We start from the raw sequence: 26241 nt of genomic DNA, 5'->3' as shown, positions 1-26241 counted from the left end.
GCCCAGAAGGGGGTGAAATTCAAACCATTGGTGAAGCATCAATACTCGCGAGAGTGTATGGGAGTGTCGCGCGATGGTTGGCTTGCATGTAGATGGATTCACGCATGCAAGCTGTCCGTTTGTTCGTGCCAAAATCATATACAGCACTGTCTTGATGTATGATCGATGTTTTGAACTTTATTCCATTTATTACTTGTCATCTCGCCAATCCATGCCATATCTTATCACATCCTGCAAACTGTTACAGTTTTAATCCCCGATTAACTGTTCCCCCGCCCTAATTGGCTAAAAATTGATTAATCAAACAGAATCGCAAACAAACATTTTTTTTGCAAATGCCTAAGTAGAGACCGATCTCCGGATTGGGCGAGAGAGGTGCCATAAAACCCTTCCCCTCTCGTAACCTGGCTCCCGAACCCAGATATGGTTATGACGGACTGGTTCCTTAACTTTTTCAAAATCAAACAGCGCGGCAAGTGCTTCGAAATACGGTTCCTCGGGTGTTGGACCTTCAAAACCCGAGTGGCAACTCTGTATTTTGCGAGCGCTTGCTTTCCCGCTCGCGCTCCCTCGACCCGGGCCCCTCGCGTCTCAGAATCCGAAAATTTCGAAGGGCACGCATGCCCACAAGCCTTCACAAAACAACCTTCAATCCTTCATTACATTGCGTAGTAGAGCTCGTTTATCGTTGGTTTGAGCTCGGTGGAGGCATATTCTGTTCGGTTTCAAGATTTGGGGCTAGGGCTTGGAAATTCTTTGAATTCGTTCTTCGATCTTTGAGGTAGGGAGTTCTAACTTTGAATATATGTTTATGACTTGTTTTCTTGTAGCTTGATTGGTGTCTTTGATCGTTGTTGTTGTTGTTGAAGTTGTTGTTGTCGAGAAACCCATGAAAATCTGCAGAAATTCTGCTCGAACAGCCTTTGTTATCGATACTTTAGCCTTTGTTATCGATACCTTTGTGTTCAAAAACCCAGAAAATCACTTGTTATCGATACCATTTGCCATTGTTATCGATACCCTTGTGTCTGGAACCATTTTTGACCAAATGATATCGATACCTTTGTGTTAGGTATCGATACCTGTTGCTTATCTCCAACTTTCACTGTTTTGCTTCATTTTTCACCGTTTTGGTTCCCAATCAATTCCAACCTACTCTAATACTTCCCGAAAGATCTTTTACATGATTACTCGCACCTAATGACTTCGTTGGATGTATCCAAGACCCTAATACTCATTTGATCGTGATTTACAAAAATCGCTTTATAAACCAAAGTTGGATTTGAACGGTACGGACTAGTTGGAAAAAGGATTTCGAAACTTTACGGACACGACGAGAACATTTTAGGACTCATCGATGGGTGAGTGCCTGGCAGAGGACTTTGGGGTTCTTTAACAAGCTCGGCAGGAGCTATATGTTCATGTTTTATACTTTAGGACCTCCTATCGGGTAAGGTGCCTGGCAGAGGACTTCGGGGTTCTTTAACAAGCCCGGCAGGAGCTTCGGCTCAAGACACTTGTACGAAACACACTTGGATACATGGTGCTTGAAAGGTTACTCATTGAGTCATGCGGTTAGTACTGAACTGAAAGATTGGATTTTGAATTGCCGTTGTTACCCATTCATCAAGACTTGTTGCCTTGTACATCATGTGATCACTCCTACGTTTCATTTGCATACATTGTTAGATTAGAGCTTTCTACTGGGCTAGTGTAGCTCATACTTTACATTATCTTTCAGGTACTAACCCAGGGCAGTAGCATCATGATTGGAGTGCATGGAAGTGAATATTCTTTTGAAAGCTAACATTGAAAGGTTATTTAGCCATCTTTGTAAATCTATTTTTGGAAGATGTCTTTGTAACACTATTTGTAAATCTTTTGACAAAGGAATATTGTAAGTTCTTAACTCTCTTTTGACATTCGGTAATTATGACGATTTGGGCCTCGGAGCCAAGGATGTAACCTCATGGAAACGTTAACCTATTTTGGGGTATCGTACGGAAAATTGTGAGATTTTATTTATGGAAATTCATTTATTATTATGTTTAAAATCGAAGGTGTGACAACTTGGTATCAGAGCATAGGTCTAGAACACCTAAAGACCGTGGAGGAGACGCTTTGTCTCATGGGTTCAAAAATGTCGCGCCTTCTAACATAACTTGTGCATGCTCTTGTGACTAACATTTATGTGACTACTTGGTATTGCATTTTTATAACTGTAGAGTGGCGTGGAGTCGTTAACCCGTGTTGGGAGGTGGGGTTTGACCGCATGGCGATAGTGTTGTGATTAATAGTCTTCCTTTCTTATATCGTGTAGTAAGATGCCTCCGAAGACGCGTGGTAGACGAAGTGGGGCTGGAACTCGGGGTGGTCGAGGCCATGGTCGTGGCCGTGGAGTGCCACCAGAGGATGAAGTTAGTCAGCATGGGGAGAACCCAGGTGGAAATCCGGGGGCTGGGGCCGGTCGAGGTGCGGGGATACCGCCTAATCAAACTCAATTTGCTAGGGACCTCGTTGCAGCACTTACAGCTGCAAATCTTTTGAACCAAGCTCCTAGGGAGAATGTCGAGGATCGCGCTATGGTAGCAATGAGGGAGTTTAGTCGTAAGAACCCTCCGGTGTTCGACGGGACTAGTAGTGACCCGTTGGTAGCCGACCATTGGCTAGCTCAGATCCGCAAACTCTTTAGAGCTCTAAATATCACTGAAGATACTATCAGAGTGGGTATCGTGGCTATTCAATTAGTTGGGGAAGCTGGTGAATGGTGGGAATCTGTCCTAGAGAGTAGAAAGGATGCAAGAAGGGCGGCAAGGATTGCAGCTCAAGTGAACGAACTGGATGTTGAAAATTTGACATGGGCTGAGTTTGAGACGCTCTTTGAGGATCAATACTTTCCGGAAACTTCACGTGAGAATTTGAGGGAACAATTTGAGAAGCTAGAACAAGGAAATATGACCGCTTCAGAGTACGTACAGAAATTTCAATCTTTGTCCCGTTTCGCCCCAGAGTTGGTGGTGACGGAAGAGAGGAAGTGTCGACGGTTTGAAAAGGGACTGCATAACACCGTGAGAAGAATGGTGATGGTCCAACGTAAGATGAAATTCTCTGAAGTTGTGGAATGTGCAAGGAGCATCGAGATACCGAAATACAAGGGCTTGGGAGCCAAGGCAACCAATGGGGAGTTTGAGTTCTTCCTCTGGCAGTTTTGGGAGCCAAGGGCGGAAAAGACAGAGGGAACCATCTCAGCAACCATCTAACCAACCTAGCTTTAAGGTGCCTTCTTCTTTGGGAACTCGGGGTGCTTCGCCTAGACCACCAGCCATGTGCTACAAGTGTAATCAACCCAGGCATATCCGTGCTCAGTATCCGTAGCTTCTTAAGGCGTGTTATAATTGTGGTAAGACAGATCACTTCGCTTGGAGTTGCCTTCAAGGGGCAGGAGTGCATAGTGAGTCGGGCTCTGTACAGCAGCCGGGGGTAGGACGTGGTGTTGGCCAGCAGTCATTTAGGGGTATTCAGAGGCAGCAGCCGCCTCATTTCCGCCAAACATCATCAGTTCAGAGTTCTGGAGTTGACAGGGGAGCGAGTTCGTCCGCACCTTCCCAAGGTTCCGGTCAAGGAGAAGGTTTTGTGCAAAGACAGGGGGTACCCAGGGGCGTATTTTCAACATCAACACCAGTGCTTCACCTTCTGTCTCTCAGGCTCCAGAAACATCGGTTGTAAGGGGTACTTTTCTTCTATTCAACTCTTTTGCTCGAGTACTCTTTGATTCTGGAGCATCGCATTCTTTCATTGCTGCGTCATTTGTGTGTGCATTGGAATTGGACACCGAGAATCTTGATTCGCCTTTGTTTGTTGAGACACCATTAAGGGGAAAATCATCTCTAAATCGTATCTGTATGGGGTGCGAGCTCATTATTTGTGACCGTCGCTTCGATTTTGACTTTATCGTGCTAAACATGTCGGGTTTTGACCTCATTCTTGGAATGGATTGGTTGTCTACATTCCACGCTGCGATCGATTGTTTTAAGCGTCGTGTTCGCATATGTCCGCCTGAGGGTGTTTGTTTCGAATTCCATGGGGAGCGTCGGGAACCGTTAGCACTGTATTTGTGTGGGTCTCGAGAAATGGAGTCAGTTTATGCTATGTTGGCGAGCTTGACGTTAGATGACGATATGTCGTCGTGTGGGGAGTTACCCTTGGTAGTTCACGAGTTTCCCGACGTATTTCCGGAAGAGTTACCCGGTTTGCCTCCCGAGAGAGAAATCGAGTTCACGATAAACTTGCTTCCAGGCACCGCTCCTATTTCGATTCCTCCTTATCGCTTTGCACCCGTGGAACTTAGAGAGTTGAAAGTTCAGCTGCAGGAGTTAGAAAATTTGTAGAATAGATGACTTATTTGATCAACTTCGAGGTGCCACTTGCTTTTCCAAAATCGATTTGAGGTCCGGTTATCATCAGTTGAGGGTTCGTAGAGAGGATATTCCCAAAACTGCTTTTCGTACTCGCTATGGTCATTACGAATTTGTTGTGATGCCATTTGGTTTGACTAATGCTACTGCTACTTTTATGGACCTAATGAACCGCATCTTTCGTGCCTACCTCGATCATTTTGTGGTTGTATTCGTTGACGACATTCTCGTTTATTCATCCACGGAAGAGGAACACCGAACTCATCTTGCCATCGTTCTTGAACTCTTGAGGGAACATCGTTTATACGCCAAGCCTAGTAAGTGCGAGTTTTGGTTACCCGAAGTTAAGTTTCTGGGTCATGTGGTTTCGAAGGGAGGAGTATCCGTTGATCCAGGACAGATAGAATCCATTATGAACTGGCAGCGACCGAAGAACGTGTTTGAAATTCGAAGCTTCTTGGGATTGGCCGGGTACTACCGTCGTTTTGTCCTCGGCTTTTCTCTTTTAGCGGCACCGATGACTAGACTAACACGTAAGGGGACCCGTTTCGTTTGGAATGACTCTTGTGAGACGGCTTTTAAGGAGTTGAAAAGGCGATTGACTACCGCACCAGTTTTGATCGTGCCGGAACGTGGAGTTGGCTACTCCGTGTATTTCGATGCGTCTAAAGAAGGATTGGGGTGCGTATTGATTCAAGCGGGGTGAGTGGTAGCGTATGATTCGAGGCAATTAAAGACTCGCGAGCGAAACTATCCGACTCATGACTTAGAACTCGCAGCCGTCGTCTTTGCTTTGAAGAGTTGGCGTCACTACCTTTACGGTGAGAAATTTAAAGTCTTTTCCGACCATAAAAGCCTAAAGTACCTGTTTTCCCAAAAAGAGCTTAACTTGCGTCAACGTCGTTGGATGGAACACTTAGAATATTACGATTTTGAATTGCATTATCATCCGGGTAAGGCGAACTTTGTGGCAGACGCGTTGAGTAGAAAATCGATACACTTAGCAAGCCTAGCCATACGTGAGTGGAAGATGGTGAACGACTTAGGCCATTATGCTTCGTACTTCGAGGAACTTCAAGAAGGGGTTACATTGTGCAATCTCACTGTTCAGTCGACCTTATCGGCATGAGTAATGGAGGCTCAACAACACGATGAAAAAGCGAAAGAACTTCGTACTAAATTCCTTAGCGGGAATGCTCGAGATGGGTGGATGATTCACACCGACCAAAGTTTACGTTATCAAGGGAAGTTATTCGTACCCGTTTCGTGTTGGGAAGAAATCCTACGAGAATTTCATCATTCATCGTTAGTCGTCCATCCGGGAGGAACTAAAATGTATCACGACTTACGTAGGCAATTTTGGTGGCATGGGATGAAGAGGGATGTTGTGATCTTTGTGTCCAAATGCCTTACGTGTCAACAAGTGAAAGCAAAACATCAGCGACTCGCGGGGGAACTACAATCGTTACCAGTGGCCGAGTGGAAATGGGAAAATGTGACTATGGATTTTGTTACGGGTTTGCCTAGATCGCCGAAGGGGCATGATGCCATTTGGGTTATCGTGGACCATTTTACCAAAACCGCCCACTTTCTACCTATCCATGTTACCGATTCCATGGAGACGCTTAGTCATTTGTATATTCGAGAGATCATTCGACTCCATGGGATTCCCGTATCCATTATGTCCAATCGAGATCCGAGATTTACCGCACGTTTTTGGCAAAGTTTGCAGGCCGCTTTGGGCACGAACCTCTTGTTTAGCACCGCCTATCATCCGCAAACCGATGGTTAATCCGAGCGAACGATTCAGATTCTGGAAGATATGCTTCGAGCTTACGTTATGGATTTCCGGGTAATTGGGAAGACCATCTACCGTTAGTTGAGTTCGCTTACAACAATAGCTATCAATCGAGTATCAAGATGGCCCCATATGAAGCCTTGTATGGGAGATCGTGTCGATCACCAGTGTGTTGGACCGAATTGGGAGAGGCTACGTTAGTGGGGCCGGACATGATAAAAGACACTACCGAGGGTGTGAGATCGATTCGCCAACGACTTTTAGAGGCTCAAAAGAGAACAACTGAACAAGTCAAGGTGATTCACCAAAGGTTGCTAACTGCTCAAAGTCGACAAAAAAGCTATGCCAACCGTCGTCGTCGTCCATTATCATTCAAAGTGGGAGATCACGTGTTCCTTAAAGTATCGCCACGTCGAGGCTTGTCACGTTTTGGGAAGAAGGGAAAGCTTTCACCGCGTTATATCGGTCCATTCGACATTATTGAGAAGATTGGGGAAGTTGCATACCATTTGGCTTTGCCGCCAAGATTATCGAATGTGCATGATGTGTTTCACGTCTCTATGTTGAGGAGGTACGAACCGGATCCGTCGCATGTATTAGAATGGTCCGAACTCGAATTGGAAGCCGACGCATCATATGGGGAAGAACTGATACGTATCTTGGATACGCGTGATCAAGTATTGAGGGGTAAAACGATACCACTAGTGCGAGTGTTGTGGAAGAGTCAAGATAGCGAGGAGTCCACGTGGGAACGAGAAGACGAGGTTAGGGAGAGGTATCCGCATCTATTTCCGGAATGAATCGATGTGAGTGTTTAACACCAACGTGGCATATTATTTGACTTGTTGCATATCTATGTGATGTATGGTTTAGATGAGCATGGTTGTTTAAATTTCGAGGACGAAATTTCTTTAAGGAGGGTAGGGTGTAAAGACCCGTAAATTTATAAAATCTATTGAAATGTTTTATAAGAAATAAAAGGAGCAAATTGATTTGAGTTATTGAGAATTGGGGCTAATGTGATAAAATGTTGCATTTGAGGGGTGAGTGTGTGATATGTGCTTAGTGTATATAAATAGTATATGTATGTGTGTAGGGAATAAAAATTCCCCAATACTCCTCTCTCTCGCTCCCCAATTCCCTCCTCCCTCTCTCTTGCTCTCACCCAAAATCACCCTAGAGCCTTCACAAAATAACCTTCAATCCTTCATTACATTGCGTAGTAGAGCTCGTTTATCGTTGGTTTGAGCTCGGTGGAGGCATATTCCGTTCGGTTTCAAGATTTGGGGCTAGGGCTTGGAAATTCTTTGAATTCGTTCTTCGATCTTTGAGGTAGGGAGTTCTAACTTTCAATATATGTTTATGACTCGTTTCTTGTAGCTTGATTGGTGTCTTTGATCGTTGTTGTTGTTGTTGAGAAACCCATGAAAATCTGCAGAAATTCTGCTCGAACAGCCTTTGTTATCGATACCTAAGCCTTTGTTATCGATACCTTTGTGTTCAAAAACCCAGAAAATCACTTGTTATCGATACCATTTGCCATTGTTATCGATACCCTTGCGTCTGGAACCATTTTTGACCAAATGGTATCGATACCTTTGTGTTAGGTATCGATACCTGTTGCTTATCTCCAGCTTTCACTGTTTTGCTTCATTTTTTACCGTTTTGGTTCCCAATCAATTCCAACCTACTCTAATACTTCCCAAAAGATCTTTTACATGATTACTCGCACCTAAAGACTTCGTTGGATGTATCCAAGACCCTAATACTCATTTGATCGTGATTTACGAAAATCGCTTTATAAACCAAAGTTGGATTTGAACGGTACGGACTAGTTGGAAAAAGGATTTCGAAACTTTATGGACATGACGAGAACGTTTCAGGACTCATCGATGGGTGAGTGCCTGGCAGAGGACTTTGGGGTTCTTTAACAAGCTCAGCAGGAGCTATATGCTCATGTTTTATACTTCAGGACCTCCCATCGGGTAAGGTGCCTGACAGAGGACTTCGGGGTTCTTTAACAAGCCCGGCAGGAGCTTCGGCTCAAGACACTTGTACGAAACACACTTGGACACATGGTGCTTGAAAGGTTACTCATTGAGTCATGCGGTTAGTACTGAACTGAAAGATTGGATTTTGAATTGCCGTTGTTACCCATTCATCAAGACTTGTTGCCTTGTACATCATGTGATCACTCCTACGTTTCATTTGCATACATTGTTAGATTAGAGCTTTCTACTGGGCTAGTGTAGCTCATACTTTACATTATCTTTCAGGTACTAACCCAGGGCGGTAGCATCATGATTGGGGTGCATGGAAGTGAATATTCTTTTGAAAGCTAACATTGAAGGGTTATTTAGCCATTTTTGTAAATCTATTTTTGGAAGATGTCTTTGTAACACTATTTATAAATCTTTTGACTAAGGAATATTGTAAGTTCTTAACTCTCTTTTGACATTCGGTAATTATGACGATTTGGGCCTCGGAGCCAAGGATGTATCCTCATGGAAACGTTAACCTATTTTGGGGTATCGTACGGAAAATTGTGAGATTTTATTTATGGAAATTCATTTATTATTATGTTTAAAATCGAGGTTGTGACAGTAGCACTACTCTTATATTAAATTTGATTTACCAAATCAACTTTAGGAAATATAAAAATTTCCTATTTACCCGACGCCCGTGCTATGCACGGTTTTGTTACATTCATAAACAAAACACCCGAAATAAAAAAAGAGAATAAAGGAAAACTTTCGAATTAAAGATTCATTAGGAAAACTTTCGAATTACAAAATAAAGGAAAGATTCAATTACATTAAATTTGATTTACCAAATCAACTTCAGGTTGGTAAATGATCATTCCCTAATTAGTAATTACCAACCATTTTGAAGATACCAATCGTTTCCTAATTACCCGACGCCGCTGCTAAGCTCTGTATTAATGCATTTGGAGATCATAGTGCTCCTCATTTCGAAGATAGTTCCCATCTTGGGAAGCATGCCGCTGGTAGTTCCTATCATTTCAAAGATACTTACCCGACGCCGTCGCTACCAACAATTTCAGGTTAGTTGGTTTTACATTGTTCCGCGGCGACGCTGCTATTTCCAGTTCCATTCTTCTTCATTTGTTTTTTTGGGTAAGTATCTTCGTTTTTTTGGTGTCTCGTTCACATGATGAATAGTGAGAATGTTAATCCTAATATTTTCCGATGCAATCGATTTTTGAAAACTATCAATATGTCACACCGATACTGAAACGTCCAAAGAAGCACGCCGTGTTAGATTAGGAGTCCTACACAACAAAAAGCTTATTCGTGAAGGTACTAATATCCACCACCCAATACTTATTTTTAATCAAGTCTTATTTAACATGAAGTATTTTTTAATAGGAGTGCATGTTCAAGTTCAACCGAGGAAGCGTACCGCTCAAGTACTGAGGGAGATAAACTTGAATGAAATAGCACCACATGGTAAGAATTTTGACCGCATGGTTTGTGAACATGGGTGCGCATGATTTTTTTTCCAATGGTTTCAAGAAAAAATATGAAAAAGTAACTATTTCTATTATCATTTTATAATAGTAGTTCACCAGTCAACTTGAAGGTTTGGTGGTTGTGTTTTGACAAGGTAAATAATTAAAATATTTTGACGACATGAATAAAAAATGGGTTTGAAATGAAATTTTATTTTCCTGCAAATGAATTTGGATAATAGCCGATAAAAAAAATTAAATATTCTTCTTTGCTTCTATTTAGTTGGAGAAATTGAATCATTAGCAAAATAAATGAAAGATTCAATTACATTAACGAAAAGTCTACGGTTCTCGACCAAGGGATCTCAATCGGATCCCGACGCCCCGCCGGGCCAACTCCGGCCATAGGACGGTCGATCCGAGCTGTCCAAAAATTCTATAAAAAAAAAAACAAGTGGGCCTCCGCAAGAATCAACGGCATCCGATGTGTGTAGGTGCACGATCCAAACACTCAATGATTTTGTATATATATATGTTGCTCGGATCGGCCGTCCGGTGGCTGGATTGGGCCCGGCGGGGCGTCGGGATCTGATCGGGATCCCTTCGTCGTCGGGAACGGTAGCACTACTCTTACATTAAATTTGATTTACCAAATCAACTTTAGGAAATATAAAAATTTCCTATTTACCCGACGCCCGTGCTATGCACGGGTTTGTTACATTCATAAACAAAACACCCGAAATAAAAAAAGAGAATAAAGGAAAACTTTCGAATTAAAGATTCATTAGTAAAACTTTCGAATTACAAAATAAAGGAAAGATTCAATTACATTAAATTTGATTTACCAAATCAACTTTAGGTTGGTAAATGATCATTCCCTAGTTAGTATTACCAACCATTTTGAAGATACCAATCGTTTCCTAATTACCCGACGCCGCTGCTAAGCTCTGTATTAATGCATTTGGAGATCATAGTGCTCCTCATTTCGAAGATAGTTCCCATCTTAGGAAGCATGCCGCTGGTAGTTCCTATCATTTCAAAGGTACTTACCCGACGCCGTCGCTACCAACAATTTCAGGTTAGTTGGTTTTACATTGTTCCGCGGCGACGCTGCTATTTCCAGTTCCATTCTTCTTCATTTGTTTTTTTGGGTAAGTATCTTCATTTTTCTGGTGTCTCGTTCACATGATGAATAGTGAGAATGTTAATCCTAATATTTTCCGATGCAATCGATTTTTGAAAACTATCAATATGTCACACCGATACTGAAACGTCCCAAGAAGCACGCCGTGTTAGATTAGGAGTCCTACACAACAAAAAGCTTATTCGTGAAGGTACTAATATCCACCACCCAATACTTATTTTTAATCAAGTCTTATTTAACATGAAGTATTTTTTAATAGGAGTGCATGTTCAAGTTCAACCGAGGAAGCGTACCGCTCAAGTACTGAGGGAGATAAACTTGAATGACATAGCACCACATGGTAAGAATTTTGACCGCATGGTTTGTGAACATAGGTGCGCATGATTTTTTTTCCAATGGTTTCAAGAAAAAATATGAAAAAATAACTATTTCTATTATCATTTTATAATAGTAGTTCACCAGTTAACTTGAAGGTTTGGTGGTTGTGTTTTGACAAGGTAAATAATTAAAATATTTTGATGACATGAATAAAAAATGGGTTTGAAATGAAATTTTATTTTCCTGCAAATGAATTTGGATAATAGCCGATAAAAAAAAATTAAATATTCTTTTTTGTTTCTATTTAGTTGGAGAAATTGAATCATTAGCAAAATAAATGAAAGATTCAATTACATTAACGAAAAGTCTACGGTTCCCGACCAAGGGATCTCAATCGGATCCCGACGCCCCGCCGGGCCCACTCCGGCCACCGGACGGTCGATCCGAGCGGTTCAAAAATTCTATATAAAAAAAACAAGTGGGCCTACGCAAGAATCAACGGCATCCGATGTGTGTAGGTGCACGATCCAAACACTCAATGATTTTGTATATATATATGTTGCTCGGATCGGCCGTCCGGTGGCCGGAGTGGGCCCGACGGGGCGTCGGGATCTGATTGAGATCCCTTCGTCGTCGGGAACGGTAGCACTACTCTTACATTAAATTTGATTTACCAAATCAACTTTAGGAAATATAAAAATTTCCTATTTACCCGACACCGGTGCTATGCACGGTTTTGTTACATTTATAAACAAAACACCCGAAATAAAAAAAAGAGAATAAAGGAAAACTTTCGAATTAAAGATTCATTAGGAAAATTTTCGAATTACAAAATAAAGGAAAGATTCAATTACATTAAATTTGATTTACCAAAATCAACTTTAGGTTGGTAAATGATTATTCCCTAATTAGTAATTACCAACCATTTTGAAGATACCAATCATTTAATTACCAATCATTTCCTAATTACCCGACGCCGCTGCTAAGCTCTGTATTAATGCATTTGGAGATCATAGCGCTCCTCATTTTGATGATAGTTCCCATCTTGGGAAGCATGCCGCTGGTAGTTCCCATCATTTCGAAGATACTTACCTGACGCCGCCACTACCAACAATTTCAGGTTAGTTGGTTTTACATTGTTCCGCGGTGACGCTGCTATTTCTAGTTCCATTCTTCTTCATTTGTTTTTTTTGGGTAAGTATCTTCGTTTTTTTGGTGTCCCATTCACATGATGAATAGTGAGAATGTTAATTCTAATATTTTCCGATGCAATCGATTTTTGAAAACTATCAATATGTCACACCGATACTGAAACATCCAAAGAAGCACGCCGTGTTAGATTAGGAGTCCTACATAACAAAAAGCTTATTCGTGAAGGTACTAATATCCACCACTCAATACTTATTTTTAATCAAGTCTTATTTAACATGAAGTATTTTTTAATGGGAGTGCATGTTCAAGTTCAACCGAGGAAGCGTACCACTCGTGTACTGAGGGAGATAAACTTGAATGACATAGCACCACATGGTAAGAATTTTGATCGCATGGTTTGTGAACATTGGTGCGCATGATTTTTTTTCCAATGGTTTCAAGAAAAAATATGAAAAAGTAACTATTTCTATTATCATTTTATAATAGTAGTTCACCAGTCAACTTGAAGGTTTGGTGGTTGTGCTTTGACAAGGTAAATAATTGAAATATTTTGATGGCATGAATAAAAAATGGGTTTGAAATGAAATTTTATTTTCCTGCCTATGAATTTGGATAATAGCCGATAAAAAAAAATTAAATATTCTTCTTTGTTTCTATTTAGTTGGAGAAATTAATGTCTCTAGTGTTTGAAAGAGTCGAGTCACATGAAGATGCTCAAGCAGCGGTTGAAAAGCAAAATGTGAAAATTGACCCAACGAATAGTAAGCATGAAGAACTATGAATTTGGATATCAGTAACAATGATCTATGAATACTAAAGTGATGCGACATGAATATGTCCTATACTATTGAATTGACGTTTTATGATTGCTTTCCATTCCAAAAGCATATTTGTCGATATAGTATCTTCCTTTGTTATATCTAGATGGAGAAATTAATATGCATCCTGTGACTGAAAGAGTCGAATATGTACGTGTGAGTATGTGTTATATCATTGGGCCAGTTATTTTTACTTGGGGTCGGACTTGATCTTTAAAATTCTGGATGGGCCATTTAGCGAGAGTATATCTATATAATATGTATTTTCAGCCGTTAGATTGGAAATCCGGTTCCTCCCCCATATACAATTTGTCCGGTTAACTAATCTTGGGGGCTCCACCGCCCACTTCCACGGAGTTATAGAGAGTACTCGACACGTTTGGTTGTTTTCCTTTTCTATTTTCTTCAATTTTGTTCACATTTGGGTATTTTTCTTGGAAGATGGTATATTCATGACTACGCTTCCATGGGTTGGAAGTTCTAACTGGCTAACGATGTGCAGTGGAACTTTAAAAGGAAATGGAATAGGTTGCATTTGCATTTCTTCAATGAGTCTATGATAATTAGCTTGGTTTTACTCCAAGCTATAGCATTGCTGCATCTATTTGGCTAAGTAAATTAAAGTTAGTATTTTTTTTTATGTTAGTGGAGTTAGGTTAACCTGGGTTGTCATAGTAGGGAAGGTCATTGGTTAGGACTGACAATTTGCTAGATAAAATGGTTTATGCTTTGTTGATTTTTACTCTAGAATCATGTTTGTTTAAAGGAAGATGCTTACTTATTGGTTTTCTTTTTTTGTATGCATGTGTGTTTGCAGGTAGTAGTCTAATGCACAAATGGCAAGATTACTAAAATACAATTTCCTTACCCGTGTGTTTTCCGTTGAGTTGGTCGAGTTGTCATTTTTCTCCTTATCTTTGGTTCTTGGGCGAATTATATTGTACATGAGTGTGAGATGAATCACTGCTTGATTGATTAGATAGTATTAAGCTCAGTTTCCCTATGGGGCTAAAACGGAAAACTCGGCCTTAGTCCCGTAGGAAAACTTAGCCTTAGTTTCTTTCCGGAGAAGTCGGGTTCACTGGTAGAGGTGGTTAATAATAGAGAAGGGTAGCCATCTAGGTTGGGTTCAGAATACATTGCGTGAAGGCACGGGCATACGCTAGTCTATAATATAAAATAGAGCAGTTTTTGTCTACTCATATAAATCCAACACCATCTACAACTGTCGAATCAAATTTTGAATAGTTTATATCCGTTCGTTCGAGAGTATACTTCATAATATAAACCTCCTAATCTTATGATTGGTAAATTCTTTTAATTGATTGCTTTTAAGTTTTTTTCTTAAAAAAGATTGATTATCTTTTTGAGTTTAAATCAAATCAATTATTGATTTCCCTCTAAAGTTGATTTCCGTACATTCAATTCAATATTTTTTAGCTACATGTGGAAATCAACCTAAAAGGAAACAATTTAAAAGTAAATATTGAATTGAATATAAGGAAATCAACATTAGTGGAAAATCAATTATTGAGTTGATTTAAATTCAAAAAGATAATCAAGTCTTTTAAGGAAAAAACTTAAAAGCAATCAATTGAAGGAATTTACCAGTCATAAGGTTAGGAGATTTATATTAGGAAGTATATTCTTGAATGGATAGATATAATCTCTTGAAAATTCGATCCGACGGTTGTAAAGTGTGTTGGGTTTCTAGATTAGAAAATTGAAAATAGTGACGAGAGATCAAAAACAAAAAAAAGTTTTGAGATAAAAAACTTTTTGTGTTCAAAACGCGTTGTTCTGTGCCTTTAGGCACGGGTAATCCTTAGTTTCTATATAATTTTCGTTTGATGATCTAACTCATTCATTGTGTAAAGTCATTCAAGTTACAAAATTACATTGATTAGACGTTGTAATTCATGTCAACGAATAATATTGTCATGCGATAAAATATACTAGTAGATGTTAAAATCAGGGATGGAGACAGAGAGGGGCCAGTAAGGGGCGGTCCCCCTGCAAGAAGAAAAAAAACACTATTATTATATGTAAAAAATAATAATTCCTATGAAAGTATATAAGCTCACCCTTATGTAGAATTTTGAAAGAAAAAAAATTATAATAGTAACCTTTGAAATACGAAGATACCAACATTAATTACTAAATGCTAAGGGTTAAAATATAACAAAACATAAAACTTGTGGGTTAATATTGTGAATATTCAAGTAATAAACTTCCACCTTAGATGGGTTTAATATTTTACAGTGTTATTTCTTTTTGCCCTAAAATCTTAATGGCACACCACACCCCCCCCCCCCCCCCCCCCCGGCTCTCTCTTTCAGCACAAACATATCCAATTATTAAGACTTCAAAAGCAATTTCAAGAAAATAACAACGGATGAGAAGAGATTTTGGAAACCCTAAGTAATTACATATCCAATTATTAAGACTTCAAAAGCAATTTCAAGAAAATAACAACGGATGAGAAGAGATTTTGGAAACCCTAAGTAATTTTGGTGAAATCTAAGTTATAGGTATGTCTTTCCCCAATTGTTATTCTAGACTTTTAATTCTTTGTTTTTTGATTGGTAAAATCAAGTAACATGAAAGCTCATATACCGAATTCGTCCCATTGTGATAAATGAAAAAAAAGAAAGATGAACAATAAAGAAATACAAGATACATACATCAAGATCGATTCCATTAGTTAAACCGATTTATGCATTTACGTTATTTTGAGTTTTAATGTATTTATGTTACTATACATGTATTTATATTTTTTTCTTGCATATACGGTCGCCCCTGCGTGGTGAAATTTTTGGCTCCGTCCCTGGTTAAAACTCTACGATCTATTTTTGTGAAAGTTCAAAACATGTAATTATTCAAACAAACCATTGCCATTGTCTCACCTTATATAAAAAAGAGAAATTTATATAAATAGTCCTCCTAGTTTCACTTGAGTCTCATTTTCGTCCTCCAAATATCAATTGCAACTCTTTTGACCTTCAAGTTTAGTTTTCGTACAAATTTGGTTCAATTGATAACTTTTGTCGTCCAAACTAGACTAAAAAAATAAGATTGATGGCAGTTTGGACGTTGCAGTTCGTACCACGTTGGTCTAATTAATAACGTATGCCCTCAATCTGATTTTTTCATCCAGTTTGGCTGAGACGTTATCAATTGGACCACTATGGAACGAAAACAAAACTTGAAGATCAAAAGAGTTGCAATTAATACATGGAGGACAAAAATGAAACTCGAGTGAAACTAAGAGGACCATTTCTATAGATTTCCCTATTAAAAAATAAAAACTAACCATTGTCAATATCGGATTTAGTTCCACCGGGGGCTCCACATGGACCCATGAGTAGGGGTGAGTAATAGGTAATTTCGTGTCATTTTCGTGTTATATATCAAAATCTTATTTATAAAATCCCACAACATTTTTCAACCTATCAAATCTTTCGTGTCATGTTCGGGTTGTATCATTTTCAGGTTGTGTTGTCATGTCAAAAAGTCATACTTTTCGCTAAATTTTTATTTTTTTTAGTTGACAGTTCATCAAACTAATGTCCAATGTATAGAATTCCTCAATTATATGAATTTATTTTGTTTTTCGTGTCAGGGATGCCCACCCCTACCCATGAGTGGTCAATTGAACACCCTTTAACAAAAAAAATTCTTAGAATACATGTAATAATTTTGGTTTAGCCCTTTTTTGAACACTTGATCATAATAAGCTTGAACACCCCACTCAAAAATAATTGAACACCGGCCCAAAAATAATCCAACACTCAACCCACAACCCAATTAAGCCCACAAATCCATGTAATTCATATCTGAACACCTATTACTCTAGTTCACTAAATTACTCCGATTTACAAAGTTTTCTGCATGAATGTTTTATACATGGAGACCTACAAATTACTAAGGTTTCTGATTTCCACGCTCCAAGAAAAGTCGGAAGCGCTCCAAATTTGTCTCCTTCTGCCAATGAAAATAATCTGCTGCATTTGCGGCCCAAAACCAAGTCAAGAACCATTTTGCAAACGATTGTGTGGGACCCACTTAGAAGTCTTGCACAAATGATCCGAACCGTTCAAAACTTATAAAATAATTTTTTGATGGATCTTGAAAATTATAAACAAAAAATAAACAATCTGGTCCAAACCATTCAACATTATTTTAGAGTTTAGGGTCCTGAATTCTGAATAGTAAATGGAACAAATTAGATAAATTACTTTAAAAAATCCAATTGTGCTAAAATTTTTCAAGATAAATCAAATTATTATTTTATAATTTTTGAATGGTTCGGATCGTTTGTGTGGGACTTCTAAGTGGGTCCCACGCAATTGATTGCAAAATGGTTCTTGACTTGATTTTGGGCTGCAAATGCAGCATATTATTTTGAATGGCAGGAGGAGACAAATTTGGTGCGCCTCCGGCTTCTCTTGGAGTGCGGAAATCAGATTCCATTACTAAATAGAATTTATATTGGTCTTATTGATCACACAAAAAGATGAGTCACATGAAAACACGAGTTTCTTTAGTTGTTCTATGGAACCCACGGCTTGAGCATCATACGAGCACCACAAAATATGGGTTGGATTAAGGGCAAGGACAGGACATGAGTTCGGCTATATATTTTTATTTACTCAAATATAAGGTTGACTCATTAAACTTGATCATATTAAATTAATTTCTTTTTCTCTATTCAATCAATCCCATAACATTGACAGTATCCTGTATGATTCAAGATGCACAATTCATAAAGTGACAAAGAAAAGTACAAACCTATGATAGAAAAAGTAAAATGATATCACACCTTAAGGAAGTTTATTTTTTCATCCTTCTACTCCTTAGGTTGGAGCTCTTCAGCAATCAGCATTTTCTTTTTGGAAATAGCTTCTCTGCAGGTTGTTTTTAAATTGTAAGGAGTAATTTGTGCAATCTCAGCCATCCGAAAGTGTTTTTAATGGAGTAGTTACATTCAGGTGAAAGATTCTTCTCGGAAAAAATTCTTCCCGCGAGGAGTCTTTTCAAAATCTAAACAATTGAATGCTGAGATGAATCCAGATCCTTTCTTTTTCTTGTGTTGCACCTGTCCTTCTCCATACAACACTTGATATTTTCCTAACCTCCCTCAAGTTGGCTAATATCCTTTTCACCTCCATGTTTGGAAAAGGATCCATCCAAACTACGTATTAAAATAAAGACGTGTGAAAAGAAATGCTTATCATTGAAATTTCAATAATAAGGATCCATTCCTCATTATTGAAATTTCTTTTCTTCCAAGTGCATTCATATGTGATACCGTACGCAGATTAGTCCCAAAATAATAAAATACCCTTCTTGGCAAGTCCATTTTCGACACGTGTAACCCAACATTTAAAAATAAAAAAAAAAATAAAAAAAACACAGTGAAGCCCACTCCTACCTACTTCTTGCCCCAGGACTAACCTGGGATAATTAATCAGGAGCATTATACACCCAGGATGATATTTGTAAAAGAAAATCTAGAGACACCATGCTAAATTTTTGTACTCACAAGATATGCTTATCCACATATAAATCTTGTCTTTAAATTTCCTGACCAACAGAAGAAATAAATTGAGAAAAAGAAAGTTCACGGGATTAAATCGCTTGTCAAACCCAAACATGATGATGTAAACAAAATAGATCAAGCGGAAAATCTGATTGAATGAAAAAGAAAAAATAATAACTGAAGGTTGAATTTGACCGCACCATACACTAATTACCAACTACACATTACCACACAAACTTCTGTTACAAAATGTGAGGCTTGACATAAATGGGCTTACTTTGCAAGATAGAAAATTAATGAATGGGTCAACATAATCGTCTATCTGGCATTCTTCCCGAGCTTGCTTTAGGAAATTGTTCTCACATTTTTCTGTAATCTCAACAACAACCAAAAAAATATTTACTAGGAAACCATGAACGTAATCTTCATCAGATAATGGAGTGGCCTTGGCTGAGGTAGTTGCTGGCTGTGTTGTTTACAGCGTCTTCTCGGTGGGCACGAAGGCAAACTCAGAAACCAAGGCCAAGTGGTCACTGCCCAATTTCTGCATATGAAGAAAAAGTCGATGCCAATGTTGAAAAATGGGTTGTGCCAAATAGCAAGACAGTGGGCATCGGGCATCATCCATAAATGTAAAACTTATTGCATGTGTAATGAGACTAGATAAGGTTGACTGTAGAGTTTCTTTAGGCCCAGATTGTGGTTTAAAACTTTAAATGTTTGACAGTTGGAACCAGAAGCAGTTCGATAGGCTTAGTCCTCAGACAGATGACAACATTGTTATGCAGGACATGAACATTCATCCTAACAAGTTATTAGTGAGTACAACCGAAATGCTTTGTATGCCAGAGCCAAAAGAAACCCAAAAGAATGTTGGAAAACTCCAATAGTTTGTAACTGTTCTGGAAGTCTGAAATGAAAGACGTTTGATGAAAATAGTTATTTGCTTTGTAGCTGAGTTCAACAAATTATGAATATAGATAACTAACAAGGTAAGAGAAGATGTACTGCATTCTGCAAAATAAAACAAAAATGCTCAATGTGTCCCGATAGCCTACATGAAGCGTTTTGGTTTTCAAGTCTTTCTTTGACGTGATCAGAAGGAGCTGAAACATATATTAAAAAAAAACTCTTAGCCACCTGTTCTATTAAAAAATACTAGTCTGAAACTGAAAAGGAAGAGGTCCCCACAAACAGAATGATATCAGGAAAACCTTTTACTATTGCTGTCCACTTTTTTCTACTACATACGCTCATCATACAAAGACATTCAAAACAGGAATTCTTTCTTGATTTTCAGGTGAAATCTAGTTTTATGCCAGGAAAAAGAAACCTTCCTGATGTTGGAATGTGTCCCACATTGCCTGGATATGCCCCGTCTATGTTGGTTTTAAGGCTCCAGTTTCCCTCTTCTTAGCACTTGGGTTTTAAGGAGTAGTGTGGGCTGGGCTTTTTAACTTGGTATCAGAGTTGGGCCTTTGTTTGGTGGACCGTTGTCCGGTTACCATGTGTTGTGGTCCAGGAGGGTGTGTTGGAATGTGTCCCACATCGCCTAGACATGCCCCGTTTGTGCTGGTTATAAGGTCTCAGTTTCCCTCTTCTTAACACCTGGGTTTTAAGGAGTAGTGTGGGCTGGGCTTTTCAACTCCTGAAACACTTAATGTGTGTGTTTGTAATTACACCGGAAGCAAAAGTGATGGATAAGCTGATCAAAAAGCATTCTAACCTGGCATGGAAGGCCACCTGTCTTCTGAAGAACATCAATTGGAAGTGTATCTAGAACCCGTGTAGGTAAAAGACCATCTGAATACCTGCAATAAGCACCATAGGCTTTGTTAGAGCTTGTCCCACATTGGTTAAATATAATCTCCAAACCTAGTATTTGAGCCTGGGCGGCCTCTCCACTCATTGCCAATTGGTATTGAGTTGGATGCTTTAACATGGTATCAAAGCTAGGTTTTCGGAGGCTTTTGGACAAGACTCTATGTCCTTGATGGTTAGTTACTTAGTTCCCCTTTGTTTGTCGTTGATAGTTGATTGTTGTTGTATGTGTTGGATCGTTTGTTTCCCTCACCACGTGTGAGTCAGGGGTCGCACATGCGGGGGAGTGTTAGAGCTTTTAAATATAAACTCCAAACCTAGTATATGAGCTTGGGCGGCCTCTCCATTCATTGCCAATTGATTTTGAGTTGGATGTCTTAACAGGCTTTAACACAATATTTTCACAATCACCACACAATTAAGGTAGTTTGAAGGTATTACTAGAATATTTTGGCAGGGTATTACCATAAATAGTCAACAGTTCCAAAAAACTTTGCATGAAAGGAAGTAGCTAAAGGTTCACTTTTAAAGCCCCTGGTTCTCGTAGATCCCTGAGAAAAACAGATTGAAACATCCGAGTGATATTAGTACATAATAACATAAAAAATGAATGAGCAGTTCCGCGTTCATACACAAATTAAATACCTTCAGTGTGGCATAGGAGCTATTAAGCGTCAAAGGGTGCATAACTACTTCGCTTTTTGCCCTGCCTGTTGCAACCTTTACTTCTTCATCAGTCCAGCCACTCTTGAAGATTCTGAAATAAAGTGCATCCAAGCATACAAGTTGTAACTCCGCAAATAAAGAAAAGAACAGCGCAGATAAAGCTAAATGTTATTCTTCCGCAAAGGTCTTAAAAAGAGAGATCGAAAATGTACAAGATGACCAAATGGAATAGAAAACCCATACTCTGTTGTAGCATTTCTACCTGCAGAATAGATCTAATATTAGTAAAATAATTCGAGAGATTGCAAGTAAGCATTAATATTTTCAAATAAGTGCATAACTTTAAGAATCCGCAATTTCAACTACGGCATAAATGAGCCTAATGAGGATCAAGCCTGGGCAATGAGTGTAAGCCACTAGCCAGCCTCTTGCAGCCAACCCACCCCAGGAAAAAAAAATAAGCGGCACTTATTCATAATTGTTCCAGAGGGTCATATCGTGTAGATCAAGGGGATGTGGCCTCCTTTCTCTCCTGTGTCTTACTAAGAGAGGAGTGAATGCCTTTATGGGTAAATATCTCATTATGCATCCATTTCGTTTGTGAGGATGCGTATGGATATATACAGCAAATTTGTTATGGTTACAGGTAATGAGAGCAGGCCGTAGGCCATACGGGAATCACAATAGCCCCTGAGATGGCATGAGACCTCCAGAGATGGAGAAGGAGAGAAATGAAGCAGCATTAGACTAATAGAAGTGCCTGCAAGGGAGAAGCCTCACACCTGAAGATGGAGATAGCTCTCATTAAGGGGTAAATGTGCCTCCTGCATATGGTGGGGAATAAATCCTTTATAAATGAGTTGTGCCATGTAGGCCGCTCACCTCACCCTCAGTACTCGCATTAATGCAGTGGGCAGTGGATAGGTATCATACACTCTTCGGGGTATTACATGCCTTGGTCGTGGTTTGGTCTTCTTCCAGAAACAAGGCTTGGTCTTCTTCTAGAAAGATTTTCTCTCGTATCTATGGCTGGTCAAAGGAGGCGACTCCTGAGGGGGCAAGCTAAGAAACTTCCATGATTCCTCAACTCTCGACCAATCTGCAAGTCCTTGGTGATCTCATGCAAGGTCACAGATCACTCTGGTGATTCATGACTGATGCACCAACCTGAATGGTCCCTACGCCATGCTCTCGATGTAGGTTGCCTTGTTCTGATACCAAGTGCAAGTTGTGGATGAGACAACTTCGGCCAAAAGCCTGGGAATTAAACTTGATAGGAGATCAGCAATGGGAGATCCTTGGGCTATTGCTCAGACAAAGATTGGCACTGGGGGATCACCTAATTGGGGCTAGGTATGGGAGATGTTCAGAACAATTGGCAATGGGCCACTGCCTTAATGGGAAATGGTGTTGGGTGCCGACCAAATGGAGACTGGGAATGGGGAATCACCTGAATGGAGATCGGGGACCTTAGTTTGCCTTAGCCCATTTACTCTCAATGCTTGGGCTTGACCCTAAAAAGGAATGAATGGATGATCGTCATCAGATCTAGGGTAGCACACAAGGGCGTCACATTGTCCCAACTAACCCTATCAGATGTTTGTGTGCCTACACTACACAATTTTCAGGAAAAATCAATTCAAGGCTTATAGTGGACCTGTCCACATCCTACTAATGGTTCTTCTATCTAAATGTAGGATTTCAATTGTCAACTTGACACGCTTCATCAAGCCAGCGATGCAATTATTACTCAACTGATCAGGGGAGCTCACGTCAAGTTGAATTTTATCTTTTATCTCTTTCTTTATCTCTACGAGGCTATGCGAGTTTAACTTGACTATTCTAACTTGCAATTGTTCGGTTACATGTTTGACTAAAATTAATTCTTAGCAAAGTAAATTCAAAAATCTCCTAAATTGGTACTGGAGCAGTTCTAAACAGTGGCAAATGGCTCATTGACTTTATTATTTGGTTTCTCAGTACTCGGTAGTAGTTAGGGTGTTAGCCACACAGATCCCTGAGGATAATTGTATATTTTTAGCCAAGAATGACTCAAACCTAAATCAAGAGCTGGTCAAAGATTATGTCTCCCATAATTAGCAACATATTGTAAGAGTAGACAGGTTATGTGATTCATAGTAAGACAGTAAAGGAAACTCGAACAAACAGAGGAAAACTGTAGGTGAAGTGAAACATCATGAACTAGCAGAACTTCTCAATTGGGATCACAACGATTCCAATTAAAAAAAAACAAAAAAACAAAGCATGTAACTAACTGCTAGCATTCCCACATGACCCTCGCTAGGCCAACTGAAAACTTCCAATTTGCATAAGCAAAGTGCCCTTGTAATTCCAATTTTCAACCCATGTTTATGGAATTCACTGGTTTACATGAGTAGAAGAACTGGAAAAAATTATGTACCTGTCCATCAAATGGAGTGGATTTCGTGTTTCTCTTTCGATTCCAAAAACTTGAGCAGGATTACAACTTCTTTGACCAGACGACTCTTTTCTATCATGTAACATGATATTCAGCTGCAAATAAGAAAACCACATCCAAATGTTAACGAAGCACCCTACACATGAAATATCCAATTTGATTTAGAATGACAATATTAGTTGATAGTCTGGAGGCTAAATTTTTGAATCATAAGATCGCAATAAACTTACCTGAGATGATGACAAAAACTCGTATATTGCACTCTGTCAAGAGCAGGAACAAGTAACAATTCATTACACACATTAACATAGCTGAAAGAACTTGGATATTCATATAGCTTCAGGATTCATACCTGAGGAGAACTGTTATAATCACCGGCCAGTATAACAGGTACATTACCCCATTTCTTTGACAGGATATGTGCCTTCGATGAGAGGGTACGAATCTGAGAATAAAATGTGAGATGAAATACAAGGACAAGGAAAAAAAGGGGACGAACTGTTCTCATGTAATTGAAAACTTGAAAGAATGGAGTCGATGCCTAACTATGAAAAGTTTCCTCTCCTGTATCTAGAAGAATTTAACTCCATAACTTGTTGACCAACCAAAAGTTCCATAAACATACTGGAATAGAAAATCCATAATTTGATTACTTTGTAAACAATGGAGTCACCAAAATTTTTAATTGATGTTTAAAAAATTAAGAGTATAAGTAGATTTTGTAATTGCGTGGTTGTAGCTGTCGTTAGTATAAGGCAATAATGTGCAGTTGAGCTTCCCTATCAAACATTAGGAGAAGCATATACGTGTATTATCATATTTTAGGGGTAGCAACACAACGTATACTACTGCATGTGCAACTTAGTTTGACCAGAGAAAGTGGCAGTGGCAGTGGCAGTGGCAGCGAATGAAAGCGGTGAAGCTATTCTATGTTGGCAGCTACGGTAAGCCAAAACCTGTCTCTCAAAGAGAATGAATGTATGTTTACACAGGTGTTTTCTTGACTACATACGTTTTGAAAACAAAAAGTTCCTACAAATGATGTTATTTACAGAGTTCATGTAATTTGTTCGGTATTTTAACAGTAGGTTGTCGTTTCCGTCCGGATTTAACAGTCCTTTTTGGGGATTCAAACTTTTTAAGGAAACATAATTATTACATGTTTGGACACTTGAATTTCCTCTTTTACCCTTCATTATTATGGAGTAAATTTGATGGAGTAAAAATTTTCCTTTTTGAAAACAGTCAATTAGGCGCCAAAATAGGGGGAAAAAAAACAAAGTCAAATTTGTACTCCTAACCAAAAGACATGCATAAGGAAAGAAGTGGGTAATTTTGGAAATCAAAATCTTCCTCAAATTAAAATTCCCTCCTAAAACTCTTTCTAATAAAGGCAAAACCTGTTCTTATCTTCAAAAAAAATTCTTTACCCAATCTTCCCCTCTCTCTCTCTCTCTCTCTCTCTCTCCCTCTCCCTCTCCCTCTCCCTCTCCCTCTCCCTCTCCCTCTCCCCCTCTTGTCACTTTCTGAACTTCAACTTAACCTTTACTGGAAAATCTAAACTCTACTCCTCCTCTAAATTTCTATCCACGGCTAATGGATTTGTTAGATTATTATGGGTTTATTTGTAATTAGTTTATTAGGTGTTTTATTATGTAACTAGTTCATTCTCTAGGACCATAGTATAATTAGCCTAATGTGTTGTATAAGTACTTACGTTGTATTCAGTTTAAGAGACAGAAAAATATAACCCAAATTTCTAGGTCTCTTAATTTTACATGGTATCAAAGCGGTAGATCTGAGACCTACTTGTCGTTTTTCCCCTTCCGGACAATCGAGACTCAGCAACTTCCATTCTCCGTCGAATTTTTTCAGACCTGTTCGAACCCAGTCATCTCTGACATTGACAAACCCAGCCGACGAATCCACTCATCGAACCCAGTCGCCTCTGACACCGACAAGCCTTGTCAGCACCTCCGTGGTTCATTCTGCCACCGTACGACTTCATTCCAGTCGATTCCGACTATTTCCGACGCCGTACGCACCAGATCGGCCTGTTCCTACATCGTCTCTCCATTTCTGACGACATCTGAAGTTCGCCAGACTACCTACGACCTTCGACAGCCCTGACCCAGTTCACTTCCTTCCTCGCCTACACTCACCGGACCTCCGATGGAGTGTTTCAGTAGTAGAACTCTTTGATTTGGAACAGTGGTAGTGGTAGGAACTTAACCTGCGTATTTGGCACTGTTCGTAGTGGTGGAGCTTTCCACAGGTGTACTTGAATATTTATTTGGCTTTGTTTGGCACTGTTTGAAACTCCAAATAATTATTTTAAGGTGGTTTGCTGTAATAAGTATTGTTTCGGGGCATTAATTGCTGAGTTGATTGAGTATTGTGGATTCAGAGTTGTGGTTCTACTATTAAAATGTCATCAGAGGATAAAAACAAGGCTTCCGTTAATACAAAGGACGAGTTGAGTCGCGTAGGGACTCTGGATAATTCTCCCTTGGATATTTGTCATCTTAAATTGGATGGTACAAATTATTTGATTTGGTCTCGCACTTTCACTTTAGCTATTGAGGCCAAAGGGATGTCAGAGTTTATTGAGGGCTCTGTTACTCCACCTGTTGAGGCTGTTGAACTTAAGAAGTT

General features: G+C 39.4%; 3 protein-coding genes across 5 annotated transcripts in view; 2 read left to right on the top strand and 1 right to left on the bottom strand.

Annotated features, from left to right (window-relative positions):
* Positions 1-2324: 2324 nt before the first annotated feature.
* LOC131298627 (uncharacterized) lies at positions 2325-4388 on the top strand. The gene is made up of 3 exons (XM_058324104.1): positions 2325-3170; positions 3406-3648; positions 3705-4388. Exons 1-3 carry the CDS (start codon positions 2325-2327, stop codon positions 4386-4388), a joined length of 1773 nt encoding a protein of 590 aa, XP_058180087.1.
* Positions 4389-4536: 148 nt separating this feature from the next.
* On the top strand, positions 4537-5121 carry LOC131298626 (uncharacterized mitochondrial protein AtMg00860-like). The gene has a single exon (XM_058324103.1). The coding sequence runs from the start codon at positions 4537-4539 to the stop codon at positions 5119-5121; it is 585 nt and encodes a 194-aa protein (XP_058180086.1).
* A 13673-nt stretch (positions 5122-18794) lies between these two features.
* LOC131335696 (carbon catabolite repressor protein 4 homolog 3-like) overlaps positions 18795-26241 on the bottom strand; it is a 46780-nt gene continuing 39333 nt past the window's right edge. For all 3 annotated transcript variants that reach the window (XM_058371173.1, XM_058371175.1, XM_058371174.1), the window contains 7 exons: positions 23939-24031; positions 23817-23849; positions 23569-23681; positions 21126-21237; positions 20946-21031; positions 20386-20470; positions 18795-19203 (listed from right to left, as the gene is read on the bottom strand). In XM_058371173.1, coding sequence (XP_058227156.1) covers positions 19135-19203; positions 20386-20470; positions 20946-21031; positions 21126-21237; positions 23569-23681; positions 23817-23849; positions 23939-24031 — 591 coding nt within the window. In that variant the 3' untranslated portion in view covers positions 18795-19134. The remainder of the gene's footprint in view (positions 19204-20385; positions 20471-20945; positions 21032-21125; positions 21238-23568; positions 23682-23816; positions 23850-23938; positions 24032-26241) is intronic.

The sequence above is a fragment of the Rhododendron vialii genome, chromosome 8a (genome assembly GCF_030253575.1).
Source record: "Rhododendron vialii isolate Sample 1 chromosome 8a, ASM3025357v1".
Lineage (NCBI taxonomy): Eukaryota > Viridiplantae > Streptophyta > Magnoliopsida > Ericales > Ericaceae > Rhododendron > Rhododendron vialii.
This window is presented reverse-complemented; position numbering and strand designations above follow the sequence as displayed.